Below are 24,953 nucleotides of genomic sequence, written 5' to 3'. Positions count from 1 at the left end.
ATGGGTCAACGCACATCCAAAAGCGACGTGGCGGACCAGGGGGCCCTCCCTCACATCCGCTTCTCTGCCAGCGAAGAGGGACCCCCAAGGTACTCAACACACCAGTTTGACACCAGCGGGCAGCGCCAGGACTTTGCTCACCTCGAGCTTCCGCCGACCATCGTCGTCTCGGACTTGGATGGAAGGTTCCTATAGCTTAAAGTTTTACCTCCCAGGCTTTATTTTTCATTTGAGCATCAGTCAACCAGCTTTCTAACTTGGTAATTCAGTTGCACTTTAGTTGAGTCTATCAGAATTTGTTAGGCCGTGGTTTGGTTTAAGTTTTTGTGCATTCTTGTCGCTGTCGTTTCGATTTAGGGGCAACCAGGGGAAAATGGAAATCAGTATGCACAGGCTGCTGAAACTTTATTAAAGCACATGATCCCTGCTTGTGAAATTACAGGAGAGTAATTTGGTATTAAGACAGAAATTAATGCTCTCTACACTTCAGACTAAAAAAAAAAAAACCATCCATAAGCATTTAAAATTCCTGTTCATTCACATATCACGTTTCATTTTTAATCAATCAGTTAATTCACTCATTCATTCATTCAGTCAGTTTTCCTTTTTAACATCATTCTTTGTCACTTCTGGCTATATTTGCACCTTAGAGAGAGACAACAAAAAAGTGTTTGGGAAGAGAAAGAGGGGGCAAAGGTTGTGGCCGTGTTTGATCTCTTTGTATGAGCACCCAGACCAGCTCAGTTTATAATACTAAGCCTTTTCTGTGCACAGAGCATCAGAGCGCCGGGACTCGAGGCAGGAGCTGCGCAGGTCGTCCATCTACAGCACCATCGACCTGGTGCCGCAGCTGGAGCTCTACGCCAACTCGCTGCAGGGCCGGCAGTCCAGGGGCCGGCCCTCACTGGAGACTCTGCGCAGGGCGTTTGATGTAGGTGCTCAGCTCTTCACTATCCATCTCAAAGCAACTTGCCTTTAATAACGCCACAAGCTTATCTTATGTGGGACCCTGACTGAATATTGTGCATTTTACTTTGTTTTTTTGGTTAACTGCAAAGTTAACAAAGTAGATAAATATGACTATTTTCCTGTTGCTTTATTGCCTTGCAGACAGTTCTTGACTCCAATCCAGCTCTTTGCAAGCAATAAGATTTAAGCTTATGTGAAACCAACAAACAAATAAGCAAATAAATACATAAATACATAAATAAATGCAGTGCCATTGCTGCTTTGAAGTTGCATCTTGACTAAAATTAGTTAAAGCTCACCAGTTGTTCTAGTAAACCCACTTTTTGGGACAAAAACTTAAGTCAGCAAACATAATAAGTTGAATTAACTAACTGAATGTAATGCAATAACCCAGTGTTGGTTTTCAAAAATTACGTTCTTTTAAATCTCTGTTGTTCTCAAATGTGTTAAGTATTGTGGATAGAGAATAAACACGGGTTCAATTTTTCATTATCCCTATAGCTGTATTTTTCTCAGAAATAGGTTCACCAAACAAACAGGCCTGTGTCTCTATGCTCTAATTTTTATCCAAACAAAATAAAGGAACCATCTGGACGTTATCTCAAGTGCAATGAATGCTAGCAAGTCTCATGTGTCTTACATGATTTTAGTGAATGCATGGTAAGATGTTACTTCATGAAGCTGGCTCCTTACATTGAACTATGACTATCACAGTGACATGTGCTATAGAAAAATGAGAATATCCACCCTTTCCTTTATGTGCAGTATCTGCTATATATATTTCTCAGGATGCAGAATCGGGGAACCACACAGATGACTCTGGAGTCAGCGGGGTAGAAGTCACTGACAGTGGGCATGACGAGTCACAGAGTCCAAAGGAGGAAAAAGGCCCTGTGCGATTTGGCTGGGTGACTGGAGTCATGGTGAGAGAGGAATGTGTGTGTTTACACACAGATGGGGGGGACACACACACTGCACAAGTCAGATTGTGACTAATTTAATAAATATTGGGCTACAGTTGATATTTTAACTACACTCTCTTAAAGGAATACTCCAACATTTTGGGCAAAATACCCTTTTTTGACTTTCCCAAACTGAAACAAGTTGTTTGATACCATTTTCATCTCTGTATGTCCAGTGGTTCGGTTCCTATGGATAGCATTTCATGTTAGCTTAGCATAAAGACTTGAAGACTATGGGAGTCATTAGCCTAAAAAAATAAACCTTACAGTAACTCTGAATCTGTCTGATTTACACAAATACACATGATACATTGGTTAAATGAAATAGCCAGAGTTACTGTAAGGTTTATTTTTTCACCTTGACAGCGCTGGGCTAACGATTCCCATAGACTTCAAGTCATTATGCTAAGCTAACTGAAAATGCTACCAATAGGAACTGAACTACTGGATGTACAGAGGTGAAAATCTCAATATATATCGATATCAAACATCTCGTCTCAGGCTGGGTACACTGGTGAAAGAGTATTCTGCCCCAAACACTGGACATTTCCTTTAAGCGTCAGAATAAAGACTCGTGTGACTTGTGCTGTTCCAGATGCGGTGTATGCTCAATATCTGGGGAGTCATCCTGTTCCTCCGCTTGTCCTGGATCACCTCTCAAGCAGGCATCTGTGAGTTTTCACTTCATTCACACCTCCATTCATTTGACGATCCCTCCATTCCTTTGTCCTCTCACTACAAAGCTCCCTCGCTTCTCTCTGGGTTCTTCACTACATCTGACACACCATGTTTCAGTTTGCACATCCCGGGTAGAGCTTGATCTCAGGTGGTGGTGTCTGGATATTCTTTGTTCCTTTATTGATAAGTCAAGTTCTGGAGAATTGTTTGCTCAGGTTTTGAAAACTCTGATAAAAAATCGATAGGTCTCAGTTATGTTGTCTCTCCCTTGAGTGACTGAGCTGAATTTGCATCTTGATCACCATGATGACAATGGCATTGTGATAAATGTCATATTCATTGGGAGATGAAGTGTAGCTTAACTCACTGGTATTCAAAGTAGGGTCTGGGGACCTCCAGGGTTCCTCGAAGGGTCCCTGTGGAAACATTTGCTTTACACAGCTGATTATCAGTTCCATGGTTTATGAATGGTGATGACTTTGTTAGCCACAGAAGCAGAACATTATGAGGTGGGTGTTTGTGGTGGGAATTCTGGGAACAGAGGACACGCAGCAAGAGTCTAGTACACTCTGGATTTTATTGGGGACACTTGCAAGTGGGCGCCTTAGCCAACGACAAGCAATGTCTGAGGACCAAGAGCGCCCTGCTTGGTTGGTGCAGCCTGCTTTTATACAGAGTCATGGAATGCGTTTGGACACCTATAGTATACATCACATTGTCTGGTGTTTTTCCATCCTGCTGACCTTCCCGTCCAGTTAATGTACACCCCATGTTAGTAAATTTTTGGTTGTTTGTAGACATCTCGCAACGACACCTATGGTTGTAAATGACCACGCCGGCACCTCTGTGTCCCCACGCTGGACCTCCGGCTTGTTTGCACACTCAGTTTGCCCTCTGGTATCTTCTGCGTCCTCAGGTTAACCCCAGCTTTATGATCCTCACAGGTGGTACACGAATGTGCTGTATTTTTCCACAACAATCCACCCTTTTGAGCATTCAATGCTCACATCACATGTCAAAATACAGGCACAATCTATGAGGTCTACAAGTTACATAAACACAACAAAACACCGTAGACATAACATAAGCAGTATATCAACCAACATAATCAATGTAGCATACCGTTACATCTCTATACAGTCTCATCATGGTCATCATAAGGCGGTATCCATGTTGCTGTTGGGAGCTCATCACAATCATCTTTATTCCTCAAGTGAACATACTGCTGGATTTGTCCGCCTACGACATTTCCAATCCATCTGTATAGTAGTGCTCTCATACACGTTAACATGCATGTACAGAAACACAAGCCTATTCCAAACACGATTAGTAGAGGAATCAAAATTTGTATTAGCATCGCACCCCATGGTCCTAATTCATTATGTAACCACATGTGAAAACTGTACCCACTGCAAACCCTGCTAAAATTTGGCCTGTAACTGGGTCACGTGAAGCTGATCCGTCAACAAACAGTTCCAACTCAGCATTGGGAAGTGGTGTGTCCTGAAGATCCGGCCTGGGGGAACAAACCTCATTTATTACTGCCACACAGTCATGTGGTTCCCCGTCCTCTGCTGTAGGAAGAAGGGTTGCCGGATTCAGTACCGTACACCGTTTCACTGTGATGTTAGGCATGTCAAGCAACATTGTATGATATCTCAACCATCTTGCTGTTGACAAATGAGCTGTTTTCTGCTCTAACAGTATGATTGACAGTGCATGTGGTACCAAAAGAGTCACGTCTTGATAGCCTACCAGATCTCTGGAAGCAATTACAGCCCTTTCTGCTGCTGCTACTGCTCTGAGACACGTAGGATGTCCAGCTACCACTGCATCTAACTTGGATGAGAAATATGCCACTGGTCTTTTCTTACCTCCATGGTCTTGTAGTAGCACAGATGTCATGTAGCCATTCCTTTCGTCAACAGTCTGTACAAATGGTTTAGTCATGTCTGGTAGTCCTAATGACGGTGCAGTCTGCAATGCCATTTTCAAGTCTACAAAGGCTTTTTCAGCGTCATCGGTCCATGTCACTTTGTCATGCGCAGTCAGGCCTTTACCATGTACTATTGTTGAGAGTGGAGCCTCAAGTTCAGCATAATGAGGAATCCACTGTCTACAATATGACGTCATTCCTAGGAAAGATAACACTTGTTTTTTGGTTACTGGTTTAGGAATTGTTTGGATAGCAGCTATACGTTTGGGAGAGAGGGATTTGCCCTCTGCTGTGATCACATGTCCCAGAAAGGTCACCTTTGGTTGAACCCATTGCAATTTAGAAATACTGACCTTGTGACCATTCTCTGCCAAATGTTGCAACAATGCCTTGGAGTCTGTTTCACATGCTTGTTTGGTTGGTGAACAAATGAGCAAATCATCCACATACTGCAATAATGCACTTCCGCCCGGTAATATCAGACCCTCTAAACTCTCTTTTAGAGCTGTGTTATAAATGGTGGGACTTTCACAATACCCCATAGGTAACCGAGTCCAGGTCCACGTTTTCCCTTTAAAGGAGAATGCGAACCAGTACTGTGAATCTTTATGCACTGGAACACTAAAGAAAGCATTTGCCAAATCAACAACTGAAAACCATGTACTTGTTGGCGGAACCTGCGATAAAATAGTATGTGGATTAGGCACATTTGGCACTCGAGCATGCACTGCTGAATTTACTGCCTGCAGGTCTTGCACAAATCTCCACTCTTCTGGCTGGCCAGCATCTCTGATCTTTCTGATTGGAAATATAGGCGTACGTACTGGTGATGTCTCACAGGGCACTATGACTCCAGCCTCTAGCAATGACTCAAACACTGGTGTTATGCCTTGTACTGCCTCTGGTTTTAATGGATACTGCACCTTACAGGGGCGAAAGGATGATTTTGGTGTCACCTCTACGGGTGCAGTCCCTTTTATAAACCCTACATCATACTTACTCTTTGCCCATAGAGACTTTGGAATGCCTTCAAACTCTGGCGAATCTGGCGTAAAAGCAGTTTGTACAAAGAGGTTTATTTGTTCTTCTGTCATTACGTGTACACTTCTTTGTGCATGAAGCCGTAAGTTACACTGCCGCTTATACACTTTCAGGCCTGAATGGTAAAAGACTCCCTCTACGTCTGTTACCTGCCACCGGTGGTCTGATTTACACTGTCTTATCCATGGACCCAGGACCCACCCCTGTACATGTGGAGCTTTGCCCAGCAAAATATGCGGACTTGAATCATGCATCCGATAAAACGTCTGTTGCAAGTCATCTGGCAGCATTACACCTACCGCACACATGTCATTATTCCAATACATCCAATCTGTTTCCAACACATCACTTTCCTGTCCTTCTTCAAACCATACTGACTCAAACTCATGATCTGGTCCTGATGAAACATATGCCCTACAGTGGGGTGTAGAATCTACCATCAGTGTCTGTGTGTCTATGTCAGCCTGCTGCTGTGTATGTGTCTGCGCCTGCTGTAACAACTGGCTGTTTATGGCCTCTGATCCTGTAAGCTCCCACTGGTATGCATACAGCAAGTCGTTTGACTCACACTGTACCAATTGCAGTATTTGCTTATTCTGCCTAAGCAGCTTCACCCCTGCCTCACTAGCTGACAAAGTAAGGCCCAATACACACATAAGGTCACGACCTAATAAATTTATTGGACAACAGGATGAGAGGAGGAATGAATGTTTAAAGGTACCGTGTACGTCATCTTCAACCTTTACTGGAACTGTATATTTTTCTTTTACGGTATCCCCAGTTGCTCCAATTGCTCTCATAAATCTCCCACTCATCTTTGGTTTTATAGTCAGTTCCTTTTCCATTATTACTGACTCTGTTGCCCCTGAATCTACCAAAAAGGAGATTGGTTGACCTGCGACCTTTAATGTTAGTTTGGGCATCACTTTGTATGCATCATGTGTCAACATCACATATGTGCCTTGCATTTTCTTTTCTATATGCATTATGGCTCCAGTGAGCATTTGTCTTTGTTCTTTTATACTAAGTGTTTGTGATAATGTAGTGGTGCTCTCACGTGCTGATGATCTCAGAGGCGGTTTGCTGCTTGTCCTCGACTCCACCACCAGTCAGTCCGAACCCTCAGGTTTTGTTTGCTTCTGTGGACAATCTTTAGCCCAATGATCACTTGCCCCGCAGTTGTAACATCCACCACTGCGTCCTCTGCCTCTTCCTCTGATTCCTCTGCCACGTCCTCGGCCACGGCCTCTGCCACGTCCTCTGCCTTGTTGCCACCCTTCATAAACCTGAAGCTGGGCCATCAAGAGTCTGTTACTGACATCCTCTCTCTTTTTCTCCTTCTTTTCCTGTTTGTCCTTGATAATTTTTTCTGCGTGCGCTGCATGTTTCTCCACATCCAGCAGTCTTGCTGTCTCATAGCCCACACAGTGTTCTTTGACATGTTCTCGAATGTCAGGCAGCAACCCTTGGATGAATCTGTCTCGGAGATGCGCTTCCCAGGGGCTCATGGGAATGTCTCCATTAGCATCAGGTTGTGGACGTGGTATGCCGCTGTTATGATCATGGACTTTGGTTAGACGTGTCAGATAATCATCTACCTGTTCATCAGGCAGTTGTTTGCAAGATGCAATCTTCCTCAAGTCCATTCTGCGCCTGAACTTCTCCTCCATTCTGTCCAACATGGTCTCCACAGCCATCCTGTATGGGCTGCCATAAACCCATGTGTAATGTATGTCATGTGCGGGCCATCCTGCTTCGACGAGGCTCCATTTCAAACCCATCTGGATTCCCAGCAACCTCTTAATTTCAGAAGTTGTCGGCTTGAACTGTCCGATTAACAGTCGCAGCTGTTGTCCGTATTCTTCTCCTCCCACTTCATTTATTTGCGGGAGACTCTGGGCTACTTCTTTCATGTCTGAAATAGTCCATGGTCTGTATACATTTTGTATGCCTCCGTATCCATCTGCCACTTCTACTAACGGAAGCTGTAGTGTGTTGTCATGAGCTTGTTGGCCGTTCTGTTCTGCTCCATCTCTCTGTGACTGACACTGGAGCTGACGTATGCTGTTGAGGCTGTCTTGGATTTCTTGCAGTCTCTGGCTGTCGTAAACACTCTGACCCCCCGCTGCTGGAGTGCTAGTCTGCTGCGGTGGGTTATGGCCTCCCCCTGTTGCTCCTGGTGTGTAGGATGGTGGGGGTGGCCCCATAGGCACCACCGACACAGGAGGTGGTGCAGGCTGTGATGATGGGAGCGCTGGATACAGGCCTGGATCTGAAAGCGCTGGACTAGTCGGACCCGTGCTGGGAGAACCTGGGCTTGGGGCTGAGGTCGCTTGCATGATCTGTCTCAGACGTCGAGGGCCTGTTGGTGGAGCCGAGTCCAAGTCCGCATCTGTGTATTTCAGACACTGCACAGACTGGTTAGTTTTTCCTAGCCCTGCCTGCATTTTCCTTTCCCTATGTTTCGCTACTTCCAGCCACTTATCATATGCCTCCCAATTTGCTTCAAAAGGCGTAAACGTTTTCTTTTCCCTTTTTGACATTTCTTTAACCTTCTCTTTATCGACTCTTTCTTTTTCCTGCAGTTTATTTTTAAGCTCCCTGAGCTACCTCATACTAAAACTTCCCCCTGTGGGGAACCCACATTCTGCTACCCAGATGTCCAACTGATCACAACTTCCAGTCCCATAGTTTCTCAACATGTACAGTACATTGGGTGCACCTCTATCTGGTCCTGGTGCCTGGACAGACTTCTCTCCCTGTTGTGCTGTCTTGCCTTTACTATTCTTGGTACCCATTTCTTTCTAGGCGATTCTCTAGCGGTCCCGGACCTGCCCTAGTAACCCGTCGGCTATACAGAATCCCTTTTATTCCGACCCTGGTCTTTTCTACAGAACCAGCTAATCATGAACAGCAAAATGTTAGCTCGCAATTCTGTGAATCACAGTGGAATTTTCTCACCAGACGACTTCTCTTTTGTGCCCTCTGGTATAATATCCTCCAGATCCCTGCCGTGAGCCGACCGCGTCTCAGGCCTCTCGGGTCCCACGTCTCTACCCTGGTTTTCTGGGGAGGTACTGGGTCGTGCACTCTTCCCTACAGGTCTGAGTCCGTTGTCGTCTCACGCCAAGGGAATCCCACTTCTGACACCAAAATTGTGGCGGGAATTCTGGGAACAGAGGACACGCAGCAAGAGTCTAGTACACTCTGGATTTTATTGGGGACACTTGCAAGTGGGCGCCTTAGCCAACGACAAGCAATGTCTGAGGACCAAGAGCGCCCTGCTTGGTTGGTGCAGCCTGCTTTTATACAGAGTCATGGAATGCGTTTGGACACCTATAGTATACATCACATTGTCTGGTGTTTTTCCATCCTGCTGACCTTCCCGTCCAGTTAATGTACACCCCATGTTAGTAAATTTTTGGTTGTTTGTAGACATCTCGCAACGACACCTATGGTTGTAAATGACCACGCCGGCACCTCTGTGTCCCCACGCTGGACCTCCGGCTTGTTTGCACACTCAGTTTGCCCTCTGGTATCTTCTGCGTCCTCAGGTTAACCCCAGCTTTATGATCCTCACAGGTGGTACACGAATGTGCTGTATTTTTCCACAACAGTGTTTCAACCAGAAATTCAAATCTGAATTTGATTTATGTTATGAAATCTTTATCACTCCCACATGATTTGTAAAATAGTTTGTTGCAATGTAAAATATGGGTTAGGTGTAGTAAACAAACTAAACATTAAAAATCAGTGTCATGATTCTTTAAAGAGACTCAGCGTGGGGGTCCAGGTTGAGGTTGAGTGGTGTAAGTTGTGCACTATGTGTCTTCTCTTATTAAAAACATAAGGATTATAATGCAGATGAATGTCTTCTCTCCTGCCGCCAGTGCTGACTTGGCTTATCATCCTATTGTCGGTGGTGGTGACCTCAGTGACGGCGCTCTCCGTCTCCGCCATCGCCACCAATGGGAGGGTCTCCTCAGGTCGGTGTCGCCGTGTGTCTGAGGGACAGTGCAAACACACAAGCCTGCAGATCCACGTTAATGTTTGAAGAACTGCTGCTCTACAAAGCTGTTGTGTCTTTTCCTTGTCTGGTCTCATTAATATCACTCGAATTATGTGTAAAATTGAACAAAACCCCCCCCAAAAAAAACCTCTTCTGTGGTATTTTTCATTGCTACTACTACTACTATTCTTCTTCTTCTTCTTCTTCTTCTTCTTCTTCTTGTATAAGTAGTAGTAGTGTTAGTAGTAGCAGTAGTTGCAGCAGTATTGTTGTTAGCAGTAGTAGTAGTAGTAGTAGTAGTAGTATAAATAATAGTAATAAAAATAATATATAATATATAATATTTAATTAATAATTTGTAAGATAATTTCACTTCTACTTTTAGTATTTTTTTTGTAAAATTTTAAAGGTACAATGGCAAAAGTTAAGAACAGATTTACTGTAATACAGACAATATATCCTGAGTATTTTTTTTTATAGATTTTTTTTTTGTATTGCTTATAGATTTTTTTTGAAGTTAGCATTTACTAAAAATAGCAAAATTCAGAAATTCTCTACCCAAAGTGCATTCTGTTTATTTTCTTTACTTTGGATTTAAACAAGATCAACACTAACCGATTGCCGTTTGCCACCTCTGTTTTTGCTTAATTTCAGTTTGTTTTAATTTTCAAGTTTTTTTTTTTTGATGTCAGTTCACATGCATTTTTATGTAGTTATTAGTTTTTACCCATTAGTTTTATTTTGCAGTTGTAACGCTGCTTCTGCTCCCCTCCTCAGGTGGTGCCTACTTCATGATCTCCCGCACGCTCGGTCCAGAGATGGGTGGGCCCATTGGCGTTGTGTTTTCCTTCGCCAATGCTCTGGCGTGTGCCCTTAACACGGTGGGCTTTGCGGAGACCATCCGTGATCTCCTCCAGGTATTCCCAGGCCATACTGCTACTGCAGTACTGCACTCACCTCTCAAATAAAACTGGGTTCATCGCTCAGCCTCATTTTACCTTCCTCTTGACTCAATAATCTCAAGATAAAACTATTTGGTGCCTCTTTTTTCAGTGAGCTATCTTAGCAGTTTGGAGACCTTGTGTTCAATAATAATTTAAAATAGTATCTCATACCAGCCCACTGAGGTTAATTAAGGTTAAAACTGGCTTCTTCTGGTTTCTAATTAGACTCTATTGGCCTAGTTTACAAGACACATTTTTTTTAATCCCACTTTTGCAAACTTGATAAGTGTGATATGTCCAATTTGGAAAAACTTAACAACTTTGCCTGTAATTCAGTATTTCAGTCAATATTTCAAAAGCACAGTAAAGGACTACAGGTGATTTCTGACTTAAATCTTAACTCAGTAACTCAGTAACTCTGTTTTACAGTTTGGCAAGACTAGGTGTTGATTATTCGTTTTTATTTTATTTTTAAATGTCATGGTCTCATTTTGAATTCAGACTTTACCTGGTGTATCAGCGGATGCTTTGATCCATGATCCAGCATTAGTGACAGGCCGCTCAGCTGTTTCTTTGCTTGGTGTTGATACAGGAGTTTGACATCGTCATGGTGGATCAAACCAACGACGTCCGTATCGTGGGTGTGATCACAGTGACTGTGCTGCTGCTCATTTCTGTGGCTGGAATGGAGTGGGAGTCCAAGGTGAGCCGGCCCTGACCCGGAGCGCTTTTACAGGGTGGTTGTTCGCTGAAGTTAAAATCCAGAATATTCCACTAATGTGTAACACCCTCATTTCCTTTCTCCCATTGGTTGACTTTACTCACTCTCTTCTCGCTTTTCCTCTTGCCTGTCTCTTATTTCATTTCTTTTTGTCTTTTTTTGCTCTCTCTCTCTCTCTCTCTCTCTCTCTCTCTCTCTCTCTCAGACTCAGATTGTGTTCTTTCTAGTTCTTATGGTCGCATTCACCAACTACTTTGTGGGCACACTGATCCCTGCCAGTCCAGAGAAAAAAGCCAAGGGCATCTTTAACTACCGCAGTGAGTTTTGGCCTCTCAGCACACACAGCTGTAGCAGCCATCAGTGCAGTCAGTGAAAGGTGCATCAAACCACCTGTAATAAATCATTAAAAAAATATATAGTTGTAATGCCTGTAAGATCCTGGCTCGCTTTGAGCGGCCACATTAATGTAAATGTTCATTAACTGATCAAAATGCATTCAACCAATACATTTGCTCTTTTTTCAACTATTTTTTTCACTATTTTTTATATTTCTTTTCTAACTTATCTTTGTTTATTCTCTCTTTACAAGCTCACATTGTGGAATTACAGTTGGTTTTTTTTTTATTTATTTTTTTTTTTGTTACTTGGATAAATCTGAATAGAAAATGGCCTCATGTTAGCAGTGCCTGTGTACCGTCTGAAAAGTTTTATGCAAACTAATATTCACACATAAGAATGGCAAGAAAACAGGGAAGTTTTCTGTCTTAGAGCCACAGGTACCACAAGAGTTATCCTAGCAACAAATTTAATTTTCAAATGATCAGCAGGGACCTGGAATTGATTATATATTTATGTGCCCATAATCTATTTTTATGTTGTTTTGTTTTGCTTCAATTTGTTTTTATACAGTACTTCTGAATTAGGTTTTTCAATTTTAACTCTTTGAACATGAAAACCAGGTGATGCCAGTATTTTTTTTTTCCTTCACCAGGTGAGATCTTCATATCAAACCTGCTTCCAGACTGGAGAGGCCCTGATGGTAGTTTCTTCAAAATTTTTGCTATTTTCTTCCCCTCTGCTATCGGCATCCTGTCTGGGGCCAACATCTCTGGGGACCTCAAGGTATGAGAAGAAAGAAGGCACAACAACAACAACAACAACAACAACAACAACTACCTCTGCACTTACTATTAATCCTTGAGGACTGTAATACTCTTTCCTCAGAATCAAAGCCATAAAAAACTCTGTTGCAACCACGAGTTATAGTTTCCTTCCTTTTTTTTTACACTACATGTTTGTGAATCCTGTGGTTGTTTTGCAGGACCCAGCCACTGCCATCCCAAAAGGCACTCTCATGGCCATTTTCTGGACAACAGTGAGCTATCTAGCTGTTTCTGTAACCATCGGTGAGCTACTTGCTGATAATGTACCTTTTTTTGCTCTTGAGCATCACAATAACAAGTGAAAAAAAAAAGCTTGTAACTATTGTAACTAAGAAAATGTTTTGTACTAGCTGCTGAGAGTGAATGAAGGGTGATGCTGACTCCTTTCTACACAACAACAGAAGAGTGTGTCTTGTTTTTAAATGTCAATTCATGTCTTTTTTTTTTTTTTTTTTTTTAAGATCGTTGACAGTGAGCCTCAGACAAAAAGCCTCAGACAAAATCTGAGTGTATATGTCTTATTTATTGTAGATGTTGTGCACCTAAAAGCCATTGAGAAAGCAGGACATCCTCTGATGAGGCGCCTTTAAACAAGGAAACCTGTCAGAGAGCCGTGACAGGTCAAAAAGGCAGGGTGGACTTATTGACTCCAGTGTGGTCAAATAAAAAAAAAAAATCTGACTTCAGAGCCAATGTGTAATATCATTTTCACCTCTGTACGTCCAGTGGTTTTGTTGCTATGGGTAGCATTTTGTGTTAGCTTAGCATGAAGACTTGAAGTCTATGGGAGTCGTTAGCCTAGCTCCGTTAAAGTGAAAAAATAAACCTTACGACAACTTTGAAGCTGTCCTATTTATACAGTGTATCATGTGGATTTGAATACACGTCTTGGGATCTTTTTTTTTTTTTTTTTAATTATCCCTCCGTATATTGCAGTGATCCACACACCTCTGAAGTTATAGGATTTTTTTTTTTTCTAGTTCCATGACGTGTATTTAAAATCCTTTTAGCAGCTGCTGGTTTTGCAGTGAGACATCTCTTGGCTCTCATCATTGTTTGTGTGTCTTCCTTCTCCTTTTGGTCCAGGCTCCTGTGTGGTACGGGATGCGTCCGGCAGGCTAAACGACAGCCTGACTGGGAACGTCTCTGACAGCTGTGACACACTGGGATGTAGTCTGGGCTGGAACTTCACAGAGTGCATCCAGTCACAGTCCTGTGAATTTGGTCTGGCCAACAGTACAAAGGTACTCTTACTCTTAAGACCTTCTGCTTGAAGCACCAGTGATTTTGCATGTTTAGCCTAATATCTACAAAATGTTCTGCACATTTCTGCTAATTTTCCCCAGAGAAAGCAGTTGTATTTTAAAACTCTGATAGATTTTTTTCTACTTTTTGTCGAGTCATTGATTTCCATTCATTCACCTTTGATATGAAAATAAACTTTTAGAGACTTCAGACTTTTTCACAGCAGTATTCCATCACTATAATAAATTTGTCCACATTTGTTTACATAAAAGCAGCAGCACTGTTGTGTTTTGATGAACTGAAATTGAGCGGAGTGAAACGGTCCCTCCGCCAGGGAAAATAGTCCCCAGGATAATTGGCTTTACACATCCAATTGTCAGTTCTGTGGTTTATTCATGGAGACAAGTTTGTTAGCCGCAGAAGCAGAATATTATAAGGTGGAGGTTTTAAACAAAAATTGAGAATTGAAGAATTTTGACTCTAAGTTGTGAAGTCTTGATGTAGAGAATGGTTTGTTGCAATGAAAAATGTGGGTAAATGTGCCAAACATTCAAAATCACTGGTATGGTCCTTTAACCTAACATATGTGGCATGTGGTGCACACTTTTATCCAACTGCCTTATAATTATAGGATCACTGGCCCAAGTGGGAGACAAAACTTTACATAAAATTCACTTCATTTGACACATTCATAATGATGGCAATTGATGCTAATAAATAAAGCTGGAATATACAAATAAGTCATTAGTTTTCCTAATAGGTACTCGGGCAAGTTTCAGGTTTCTACTACCTCACCACTGCTGGTGTCATTGCAGCCAGCTTATCGTCTGCCCTCTCCTTCCTCGTCTCCGCCCCAAAAGTCTTTCAGGTGAGACACCGCGGCCACACCCAGGCATTATGTCACTGTTACATGTATCACAATGTTCACAAAAATGTGGTAAAACACAAAGAAACAAATGTCAGCAAATACCTTTAATAAAGTGGGAGCTGCATTTCTCCCTGCATTAACTCATCACTCATCAAGTGACCCAATTCGACATCTTTGAAGCTTTTAAATATAGATTTACTTTTTTAATTTGAGTAAGTGTAACATAAGCAGAAGTGTTAATAACTGTTGATAAGTTTTATATGATGCACTTTTTTGTTTTGTGAGCTTTTATTTTCTGCCTCATGTGCCAGTGCCTGTGCAGAGACAACATATACCCGTACATCGGATTCTTTGCAAAGGGTTATGGGAAAAATGATGAGCCTCTCCGGGCGTATCTGCTCTGCTACTTCATTGCTTTGGCCTTCATTCTGATAGGTAGGTGGTGTGACACAACTGCTGATGTCTGGGTTTTATTATTGAAATCTTTTTTAGTGACTGACACACCCTTGTCAGTTGTGTTCCAGTCTCCTAACAAAAATATGACATGTTTTGGCTTGTCTCTCCTCTATTTTTTTTTTTTTTTTAATAGCTGAGCTGAACATCATCGCCGCCCTGATCTCCAACTTCTTCCTCTGTTCCTACGCCCTCATCAACTTCAGCTGCTTTCACGCCTCCATCACAAACTCCCCTGGCAAGTTACTGGCTCCCACACTACACCGCACACAAATACGCTCATCCTGTTACAGCCACATACACAGCGTCAAACACAAACAACTGCAGGGTCACTGAACTTCTGTGATCTGGAACATTTCTCTACAGCTGATCCCTGTTTCACAAGGTTCTGGGAAAGTAATGTCTAAGTATAAATCAACAGTAAAAACAACAGATATATGAGGGAGGAGGAAGCGGAGATGACAAGCCAGGGAAAAAGTATGTTTGGGCTTCCTTCCTCAACCTGCGAGTGTGACCCGATCTCAGACAAGCAGCAGAAAATTAATGGATGAATGGATACAAGATGCATTAACTAATATGCAAACAAATAACTGCGACAGTTACCTTTCCAAAGAATACATAGCTGGCACTCTGAACACATGATTGATGAGTTCTATTTTTATTTCAAACAAGTAAGTTACAGAAGCTTAGAGTTAATAATTTACTGTCTTTGGCTCACCTGACAAAGCATGTACCTTCATACTGTTAAAACATAATAATAGTAAGTTACTTTACATAGATCAAGTTATAAGGTGGATATATTAAAAAGTTTGTTGGCTTACATAAATAGAGTAGCCCATAGCTCAGGATAATAAGAATCAATAAAAAAAAGTAGAAAAAAGTGTAAAAAAAAAAAAAATACAAAATTAAACGATGTGAGACCTTGTGAGTTCTACTTTTAATCTACTAATCAAAAATCCAATATGCCAACTAAAAACAGCACAGAAAATGAATGTGTATGTTTGTGTGCTTGTGTCACCTGAGGGTCCTCTGTTGGTTGTTGCTGCCCCCTTCAGGTTGGAGACCCTCATTTCACTACTACAGTAAATGGACAGCCTTGTTTGGAGCTGTGATCTCAGTGGTGCTGATGCTCCTGTTGACCTGGTGGGCCGCTCTCTCCACCTTCTGCATCATCTTCTTCCTGTTGGGATATGTGGCTTACAGCAAGCCAAGTGAGTTGGTCCAGCATTAACTTAAATGTCGTGTCTGTGCTTGTAACTACAGTGGGCGAAAAAGTAGGTATGAGTCATGACTATAACACTTTCTGTGCACTTGAAATTTTGTCTTCTCCAATTAACTCCTTCTGTCCTTCTCTCTCTCACTGTGTGTGTGTGTGTGTGTGTGTGTGTGTGTGTGTGTGTTTGTGTGTTGGACTCCACAGAGGTAAACTGGGGCACATCGGTCCAAGCTGGCACATACAACATGGCTCTGTCATACTCTGTTTCCCTGTCTGGAGTGGAGGATCATGTCAAGAATTTCAGGTGAGCCGTCAGACATCTTCAAGTGATGGATGCATCGAAGATCACATGTCACTTTCATGCTGTTCACTTTCACTTTTTAGTTTGGGGTTTAGCTGCTCTTTAATTTATATTCTTATTTGGTTTAATGACATTTGATGAAAGTATGATCAACAGTGATGAGTATTTTTACTTTACTAATCTTGGAGTTACAAAGATTTTTACATGATGACAGCAAAATTTAACCTTTACTTTACCAGGGAAATCACCAAGATATTTATGAATCTCATATTCAGAAACAGCCCTGGCCAAGAGAGCAGCATCAAAGGAAAAAAAAAAACTGGACACACAAGATAAAAACAAGGGAGATGTGTAGTATGCATAATCAAAAGTGAAAGGTGGATCAAACTCTTTCAAGATTAATAATTCACATCCATATTTATCATACACAGTTTCGATTCTGCCACAGGATATTTGGATATTACCTATCCCCTTTGCTCCAAATTTGGTCACAGAATTAACCTGACCCAGTGATGGAGAATTAAAAAGAAAAAAAAAAAAAATCAAAGCAAGTAGATTTAAGAACTCTTTCCTCAGGTCTTATAATTTGCAGGTTTAATCAACAGGTTTATTTTTTTTTTTTACATCAGATTTGATATTATAGACTGTTTTTATTTGATTTTATTGTTTTTATTAAGTCTCATGATTAGGCTGTAGTCTTACTGTGTACTCTTGTTATTTTTTTTTTTTACTGTGGATATTATGGTGTCTTTCATGTCTGGAGCGCTGGACTAAATACATTTCCCTATGTGAGATAATAAAGTTGATCTGAATTTGAATCTTCTCTAGGGGATGCTGTTCACATGAAAGCTTTTTTAGCCAATTTTAGTTCCGAGATTACAGATTTTTGGCTATTAATGAACATGCGTATCTCAGTATCCTCAAGGATGAGATGCCCACACATCTTCTAGTGCCATTCTTATCTGGTGTTTGATCTCAGTATTTTGATCCACACAGTTATGACCTTCTCAACAAATTCACATTTTTTTTAAATACAGGGATTATCTTTATTCTGTGACATGCCGTTCTGTTTTGGCCTCTTACCAGACCCCAGTGCCTGGTCCTAACTGGGCCCCCGAACCAGCGCCCGGCTCTGGTGGACTTTGTTGGCTCCTTCACCAAACACATCAGCCTCATGATCTGCGGAGACATACTCATGGTCTGTCCTAAGTTTCATTCCAAAATGACATACTGACCATTTGCAAAAAAAAAAAAAAAAAAATTAGAACTGCTTCATTGTCTTGCACTTACATTTAACATGATTTAATGACTGTAAATAAATACATAAATAACATATTGCATGTAAAAACATGCAGTATCAGTGCTGACATGAAACTCTATCATTAATTCATCTCAAAGTATCAAGCTAGCACATTATATATTCAGCTCTTTGTATTTAACTAAAAGTAATTATCCAAGCCTAAACATGTTCTACTTTTTTCTTTTACAGTGATGATATAGTGTGTCCTTTTTTTTTTTTTTTTTTTGACAATATACAGCAAAATCCCCCACAATCCCATCCCATCTCACTATCACTTCATTTCTGATAAAGTGACAGTATACTGAAAATGAAAAAAAGTGCACCACCACCTTGATCACACATGTTTTATCTGTATTAAGTCTTTCTTTAAAAGCCCAGAGTGGAGTCATATTTACAGAAATTGGTCTGTTTAGCTCTATAAACTATTCCTATTCCTGTAACCTCTACTCGCATCTCTCTGTCCCATTCAGGAGCAGGACAGACAAACTCGGCCCCAAAATGCAACAGATTGTTTGGTGAAATGGTTGAACAAGAGAAAGGTGCGCTCGTTTTATGCTCCTTTCACTGCAGACAACCTCAGATCTGGAGCACGACATTTGCTACAGGTACTGGTACTGTTTGTTAGACATCTTTATTTTAAATAAATAAATAAATAAATAAATAAATGACCTCGCAGGTTATGTGGGAGTCAGTGGCAGCTGAACCCCCATATGGAGGGATTTGAGCTTCCCATGAAAGCAGTAAAATCACACATCTGTGGGGGTCACTAATATGTTACCAAGAACTAGTATCTTAATTATAAATAATGCATGTATTATTTACACTAACTAGATAAACGGATTAAAAGAAACACGTTTGAGCCCATTTGGAAGACGAAGCCAATACTTGCTCATCACCCAACATCGTCTTTATAGTATATTGAATACAAAGTAGTTGTGCAGACCAGCTACCATGCTGGCAGATTCTGCTGATGGAGTTCACAAACCTGGCAAAATTAAACTTTTCTCCACAAAGAAAGAAATAACAGCTTCAGACAACTGGAATTCACCTGCAAGCAGGACAGCTAGCGCTAGCGTTGTGACAGAGATTGTGTACTTTGTACAGAACCATATACAGCGCTCTCTGCCGTTTCATGACCACGGACAGCGCTGCTCGTTTTTCAGAACCATGTTTCTGCCCTTTCAGGACCACGGACAGCGCTGCTCGTTTTCAGAACCATGTGCCTGCCGTTTCAGGACCACGGACAGCGCTGATCGTTTTTCAGAACCATGTGCCTGCCGTTTCAGGACCACGGACAGCGCCGGTCGTTTTTCAGAACAATGTGCCGGTTGTTTCAGGACCACGGACAGCGCTATTCATTCTTTCAGAACCACGGACAGCGCTGCTTGTTGTTTCTGAACCATGCGTCTGTCTTTGCAGGACCATGGACAGCGCTACTTGTTGTTTGTAATCAGTCGCTTCATCCTGCAGGCGCCGAGCCTCGGATGCCATATTTCAGTCAACTGAAACTTTGTTGTTGCAGTATCGCAGACATTTCAGGTTGTTGTGGTGTACTTGATATAGGTGTTTCGAGTAGCAGGCTGCTGTGTGCTGTATGTGAAAGTGCTGGATCACATAATGGACCGCATAATTAAAGCGCACCGTTAGGCTATCATTTATTCATTTATCCAGCTATTGATTGTAGAGACCCGCACAAAACTCAGATTATAGCTTGACCCTGGCTGTAACTGTCCTGTGACTTGTATAACTTGTTTAACTCTATCTTGTATAACATTTTCAAATTATTTGTCTTACTGGCAATTTTTTAAGGCTTCTGGTCTAGGAAAGCTGAAGCCCAACACTCTGGTTCTGGGCTTCAAGACAAACTGGAGGGAAAGCTCCTCTGAGAGCCTGGAGGACTATATCAGCACCATATAGTAAGTATAATCCAAGTACAACATTGTGCATAGTACAGCTAGAAGGCTTGCACTGCCCCATTAGAGAAAATAACCCGGGCTTTGTGAAAACATTTGATGATAAATACCAATAACCCTGTGAATGATTCATTAGTGGCACATATTTTTGGTTTGCAACACTCACTTTCCAGCATGTACTCTTATAAAATTCAAGGCCAATCTCCTTCCCTTCCCTCACCTACCTGTAACTAAATCAAACACGTCAGGACATAAATTCATCAATATTGCTGTAATACCTACTGGCTGCCAGTAGAGGGCGACAAATCACATTGCAGTATTCAATGCCCTTTCACCTGTTTCATTTTGGGGAGTCCAAACCTCAAACAAAGCTAGTTAACACAAGCCCCTGTATATTTCCCATTTTTAAATGTTGATACAGTAACTGAAGGTCTTCTGTAGTGGGAGGAAATTGAACAAACCATGGGCATGATGCAGCCTTTCAAACCTTTTTGCATAAGTAAAAAAGTGCAGACTGTGAGGTATTTCCTTTCTGCCAGTTCTGATAATATTTGCAGACATTTTACCAAAAGGAAATACTGTCTTATAATATTATTCTATATCAAAACGCTGCCTGATTGGAAGAAGGTGTCAGGAGGGTCATAAATAATTCATCAGCATGTCATTCAATACACATGTAACTGTAGTGATGACGAAAACAGGACACCAAACTGGATTTTTGTTCACTTCTCATCTATGTTTCTCCTCTTTTTTTTCTCTTGAGTGATACGTTTGACTCCAACTACTGTTTGTGTATCCTGAGGATGATGGATGGACTGGATATCTCTGACCAGTTTGACTGTGAAGGTTGGAAATCCCTGTGCTCTATTTGATATTTCTGAAACAGAATTTTAGTCAAGGTTTCTATTTTACCAGATTACACTAAAAATCACATACAAGCTGTTACAGATATTGCACAGCTTTAGCAAAACTAAGAATTCGTAATAAAAAAAAGGTGGGAAAGACTTCACCCATGCTAACAGTAGGCCAGTCTCAGGGAATCTTTCTGAATGTCCTAAGATGGGATTTGGTTGTTAATGGGGATGTAATGACTCTTTCATTGCATCAGTTATAAATCCTGCATATTCAACAATCTGAGGAAAGAAATAAATGAAGAGAATTCCTCTGATATCAGTATGAAATGCTTTGAATGGATGCCAAAATAAAAACAAAAATTGTTAGATCAACATTGTGTTGATCTAACAATTGTGCACATTTTTGTCTTTTTTTCTGCACAATATATGATGTTAATATAATCACATTCACACATACAGTCACACCAAATGAAAATTTTCAACTACAGGTGGTGGACTGAGTTGTTGACAATGTAGGAAATTTGAAAAAAAAAAAAAAAGAAAAAAAAAAAAAAAGAAAAAAAAAGAAAATTTAATTGTGAACTAGTGAATCATAAATCAAATTAAATGATTTTTAACCCACCACTATGATCAATAGGAAAACTCTATAAGTAGCAGAATATGACCATAGTCTGAAAAGAAGATGATCAATATTTATACAATAATAACTGTACGCCTGGTGGTGAAATGCATTGTTCTTTCTGTTGTACTGCTGCAGAGATAATTAACAGTTAGTCCTGGAGGAAACAGTTTGCAGTGTCACACTTTTAGCTTGTGTGTGTTCTTGCTTGGACCAGCACTAAAGCAGTATTTATTATTATGGGGGTAAAATGATGGATGACAAGATGGCAAACAATTTACCAAAGAATGCACTCTCTCCTCTCCAGTGAATGAAGGATTTGAGCCTGATGATCCTGCTGAAAACAACGACCATCACTCTCCTGAGAGGGGCTCAGGTAAGGATCGACTCTCTCTCTCTCTCTCTCTCTCTTTCTCTCTCTCCCTCTCTCTCTCTCTCTCTCTCTCTCTCAAAACTCTCACATTTAGTTTTCACTCTTCTCCCCCCTCCTCCTCTGTGTGATGCAGTCGACGCCGTTTCTGATGGCAAACCCAACGAGCAGATCAAAACGGTGTTTCAGAATGACCAGGGCAAGAAGACCATCGACGTCTACTGGATAGCCGATGACGGAGGTGAGCAAATCAAATTCTCCTCCAGGCGACCCAAACTTCTCGTAAAGAGAGTGCCACACAGTAAGTCGGTGTCCATTATGAAACACACTGGAGTCATTTTCTATTTTTATTTGTTCTCCTCAAACAGCCATGAAACACAGGCTTTTTAAATGATTGCCTCAAGTATGCTTTTGCTACTCCTGTTTTACTAAAGACAAAGCCTTAACAAACCCCACCAAGTGTAATAAAAATAAAACATAATAAAATACATCTGTAAAAGATCTAAAAACCTATGAGCAATGATTGTAAGTTACTCTGTATTTTTTTTTTAGATTACCTGTAATTAATTTCACAGTTTTTCTCAATCATTTAGACATGATCACCAAATATGAAAGCTCGTTCTCCAAACAAGCCACACCATTAACACAGCTGGCTACAGCACTATTTCAGTTCTCATTGTGTTCACACAAAATGCCAACGCTAAAACACATTTTGCAAAACACTAAACAAAATTCTCATTCAGCTGTGACATGCCCATCAAAATAGATTGCATTTTTCTCAATCAGCTACGTATGCAGGTACATCAGCTATGTATGCAGGTACATCACTGTATATAATGAGCACTGTGTTTGTGCAAAGTGAAGGCCTGCATGTTGTGTGACTGGAGTGAGTCACATCCCTTATTACAGTTGAAGAGTAATGGAGAACACATGCTGTCAAGACAGCATGAGTTTAGTGAGACAGTTTCCGTGTCATGGCTGCAGTGTGTGTCTCCCTGACCAGGTCTGACGCTGCTGGTGCCCTACCTGCTCACCAGGAGAAAACGCTGGCGCCAGTGCAAAGTCCGGGTCTTCATCAGCGGAGATGAGCACAGCATGGAGGAAGGCCGCAAGGAGTATGTCCCTATTTTCACCATATCTTTTATGTCTCCTGCCTCATGACGCTCTGGTGTCAGCACTGAGAATCTCTATGATGAGCGAGCCCAAAGTAAAAACTTAAAGCCAGAACCACAGTTTGATTTGATGTGCTGACACTTCGATCACTTTTTTTTTTTTTTTTTTTTTTTTTTTAGGATGATCTCACTACTCAAGAGGTTCCGGTTGGATTTTCATGATGTTATAGTTATGACGGACAGCGAGAAAGCTCCTCTCACCAAAAAGTACGTCCAGGAACTGTACACACAATGCACACAGAAAGCTAAATCCTAGCACAGATAGAGAAGACTACCTTTAGTACTCACCCTCGATAAGTAAATCAGTGTTATGAAACGACTTATTTAAGTTTTAGGTCAGCTTTTGATTTGAACTTACAAATAATAAAAGTTGAAAAAAAGAGGAAGATTTAAAATGTGCAAGTGAGACGAATAAAGTCAACAAGTCCACGGGAATGTTTCCTGAGCTCACTAGCTGCTAAAAATAAGGTTAAAAAACTATTTTTGAGGTTAAGGAAACGTTTGTTGTAATGGTTAAGGCTAGGAAAAGGTCAGGGTTAAAGTTAAGAAACATTAAGTAATATTAGCTACGTACAGACAAACACTGCTCAAGCTTGGATTTGGGTCAGCTGAGTGAAAGGCGTGTTGATTTACCCATCACCACCCCACCAAACTCCTTAGGTGGACTTTGTCGCTCCCTTAATTTTATATATCACAGTGTCATTATTTACAGGAACACTGCAGGTTGTATAACTTTAAAATGTAACTACAGTATAGCTTGAAATAAGCTGTCACACAAGCAACTTGTAGGGTTGTTTTTGCCAGAGGATAGTCTCAAGAAAGACATACATGCACTTAGAAAAATACAACAGGAACCAAATACTGCTACTTTTCCATGATGCAGTGCCTTTAAAAACATGGGAATGGTAAGAGGTTTTGTCAGGACTGTTACAAAATGTTGTTGAGCCACTTTCTTCCTCTTCTTGTTGCTTGACAGTGTCAGTAGATTTGAGGACACTGTGACCCCCTTCAGGCTAAAGGATGAGCAGCAAGACGACACCTTGCCTCAGGAGCTGAGGCAGCGTAGCCCTGGCAAGATATCTGACAAGGAGCTGGAGGCTTTCAGACTGAAAGTGTGTATAAACTCTTACATATTGCATGCATGTCTATTTTCTTTATCCTAACAAATTTTAATTTTACATCACTTTCAATTTCAAGAGACATTGTTCTATAATTTTCTTTAAACCTCTTACAGTCAGAGAGAAAAGTGAGGCTGAACGAAATCATCCGGAGGAATTCACAAAATACTGCTCTCATCCTGGTGTGAGTAGACAGCTTATATTACAATACTGCAATCTATACGCTGCAAAAAAATCCATCTTTAATCCCTCTTTATGTAGTTGTAGTCATATAATTGTCACATAATTGTTTTGCATTTCAATGTAAAGTTTTGTATTATGATGTTATAATGTTTACTTGTGTGAGCCCCAGGAACAGCAGCTCTGACACTGGCAGTGACTGATGTGGATAAAAATCAGTAAAACAAATGACTAAATAAACAAATTGAATAGGTAATTTCATAATGTCAACACACAACTGAATTTAAGAGTTTACGTGTTATCTACAACAAATCAGGTGATGCATCAGTGTATACACACACAAACACAATAGTCTATTGTAGCCTGCATGAACACCTTTGCATTGATGTCAGATGAATGAATAAAGACTATAGCTGCTGTCCTGAAGGGATGCAAATTTGTCTGTGGCCATTTTTCCAAGGTAGCGTGGCTCAGATGAAAAAGATTAGAGAGATTAGAGAGCATGCATCTCTTTGTCTTAGCAGTCACACAAATGCGAGTGGAGCAGCCATTCTGACCACATGTATTAGCACTTTCATACTGATGCAGGTGTTTTGCTGTTCCAGTATGGTCATGTATAAATGTGCTGGTTTTCCAGGAGTCTTCCAGTGCCGCAGAGCGACTGTCCCAGCGCTCTCTACATGGCCTGGCTGGACACGTTGACCTGTGGCCTCCACTGTCCCACTGTCCTGATACGAGGAAACCAGCAGAACGTCCTCACTTTCTACTGCCAGTGAACCCACAGCACAGAGATGGACAAGTGATCAGTGAACACCGTCTTGGTTATCTCTGGATTATCCAAGGACATGATGCTTAAAGTCCAGTCAAAATTAAATATATTTGTACAGCCCTTAGCTAAACGGTCTCAAAGGGATTATGTAA

General features: G+C 41.1%; 1 protein-coding gene across 1 annotated transcript; it reads left to right on the top strand.

Moving 5' to 3' along the window:
• slc12a10.1 (solute carrier family 12 member 10, tandem duplicate 1) lies at positions 1–24,953 on the top strand. The gene is made up of 27 exons (XM_030075922.1): positions 1–185; positions 775–935; positions 1,783–1,892; positions 2,527–2,602; positions 9,477–9,572; positions 10,373–10,512; positions 11,132–11,242; positions 11,466–11,577; positions 12,252–12,382; positions 12,582–12,666; positions 13,510–13,667; positions 14,429–14,536; positions 14,848–14,971; positions 15,126–15,227; positions 16,045–16,200; positions 16,410–16,509; positions 17,593–17,704; positions 18,277–18,411; positions 19,616–19,722; positions 20,483–20,565; positions 21,500–21,566; positions 21,691–21,803; positions 22,566–22,677; positions 22,855–22,941; positions 23,711–23,846; positions 23,969–24,036; positions 24,670–24,953. The coding sequence occupies exons 1-27, from the start codon at positions 1–3 to the stop codon at positions 24,806–24,808; spliced, it is 3,114 nt and encodes a 1,037-aa protein (XP_029931782.1). The 3' UTR covers positions 24,809–24,953.

Source organism: Myripristis murdjan, chromosome 18, assembly GCF_902150065.1.
Source record: "Myripristis murdjan chromosome 18, fMyrMur1.1, whole genome shotgun sequence".
Lineage (NCBI taxonomy): Eukaryota > Metazoa > Chordata > Actinopteri > Holocentriformes > Holocentridae > Myripristis > Myripristis murdjan.
Note: the sequence above shows the minus strand (reverse complement) of the source record. Positions and strands in the feature narration are given on the sequence as shown.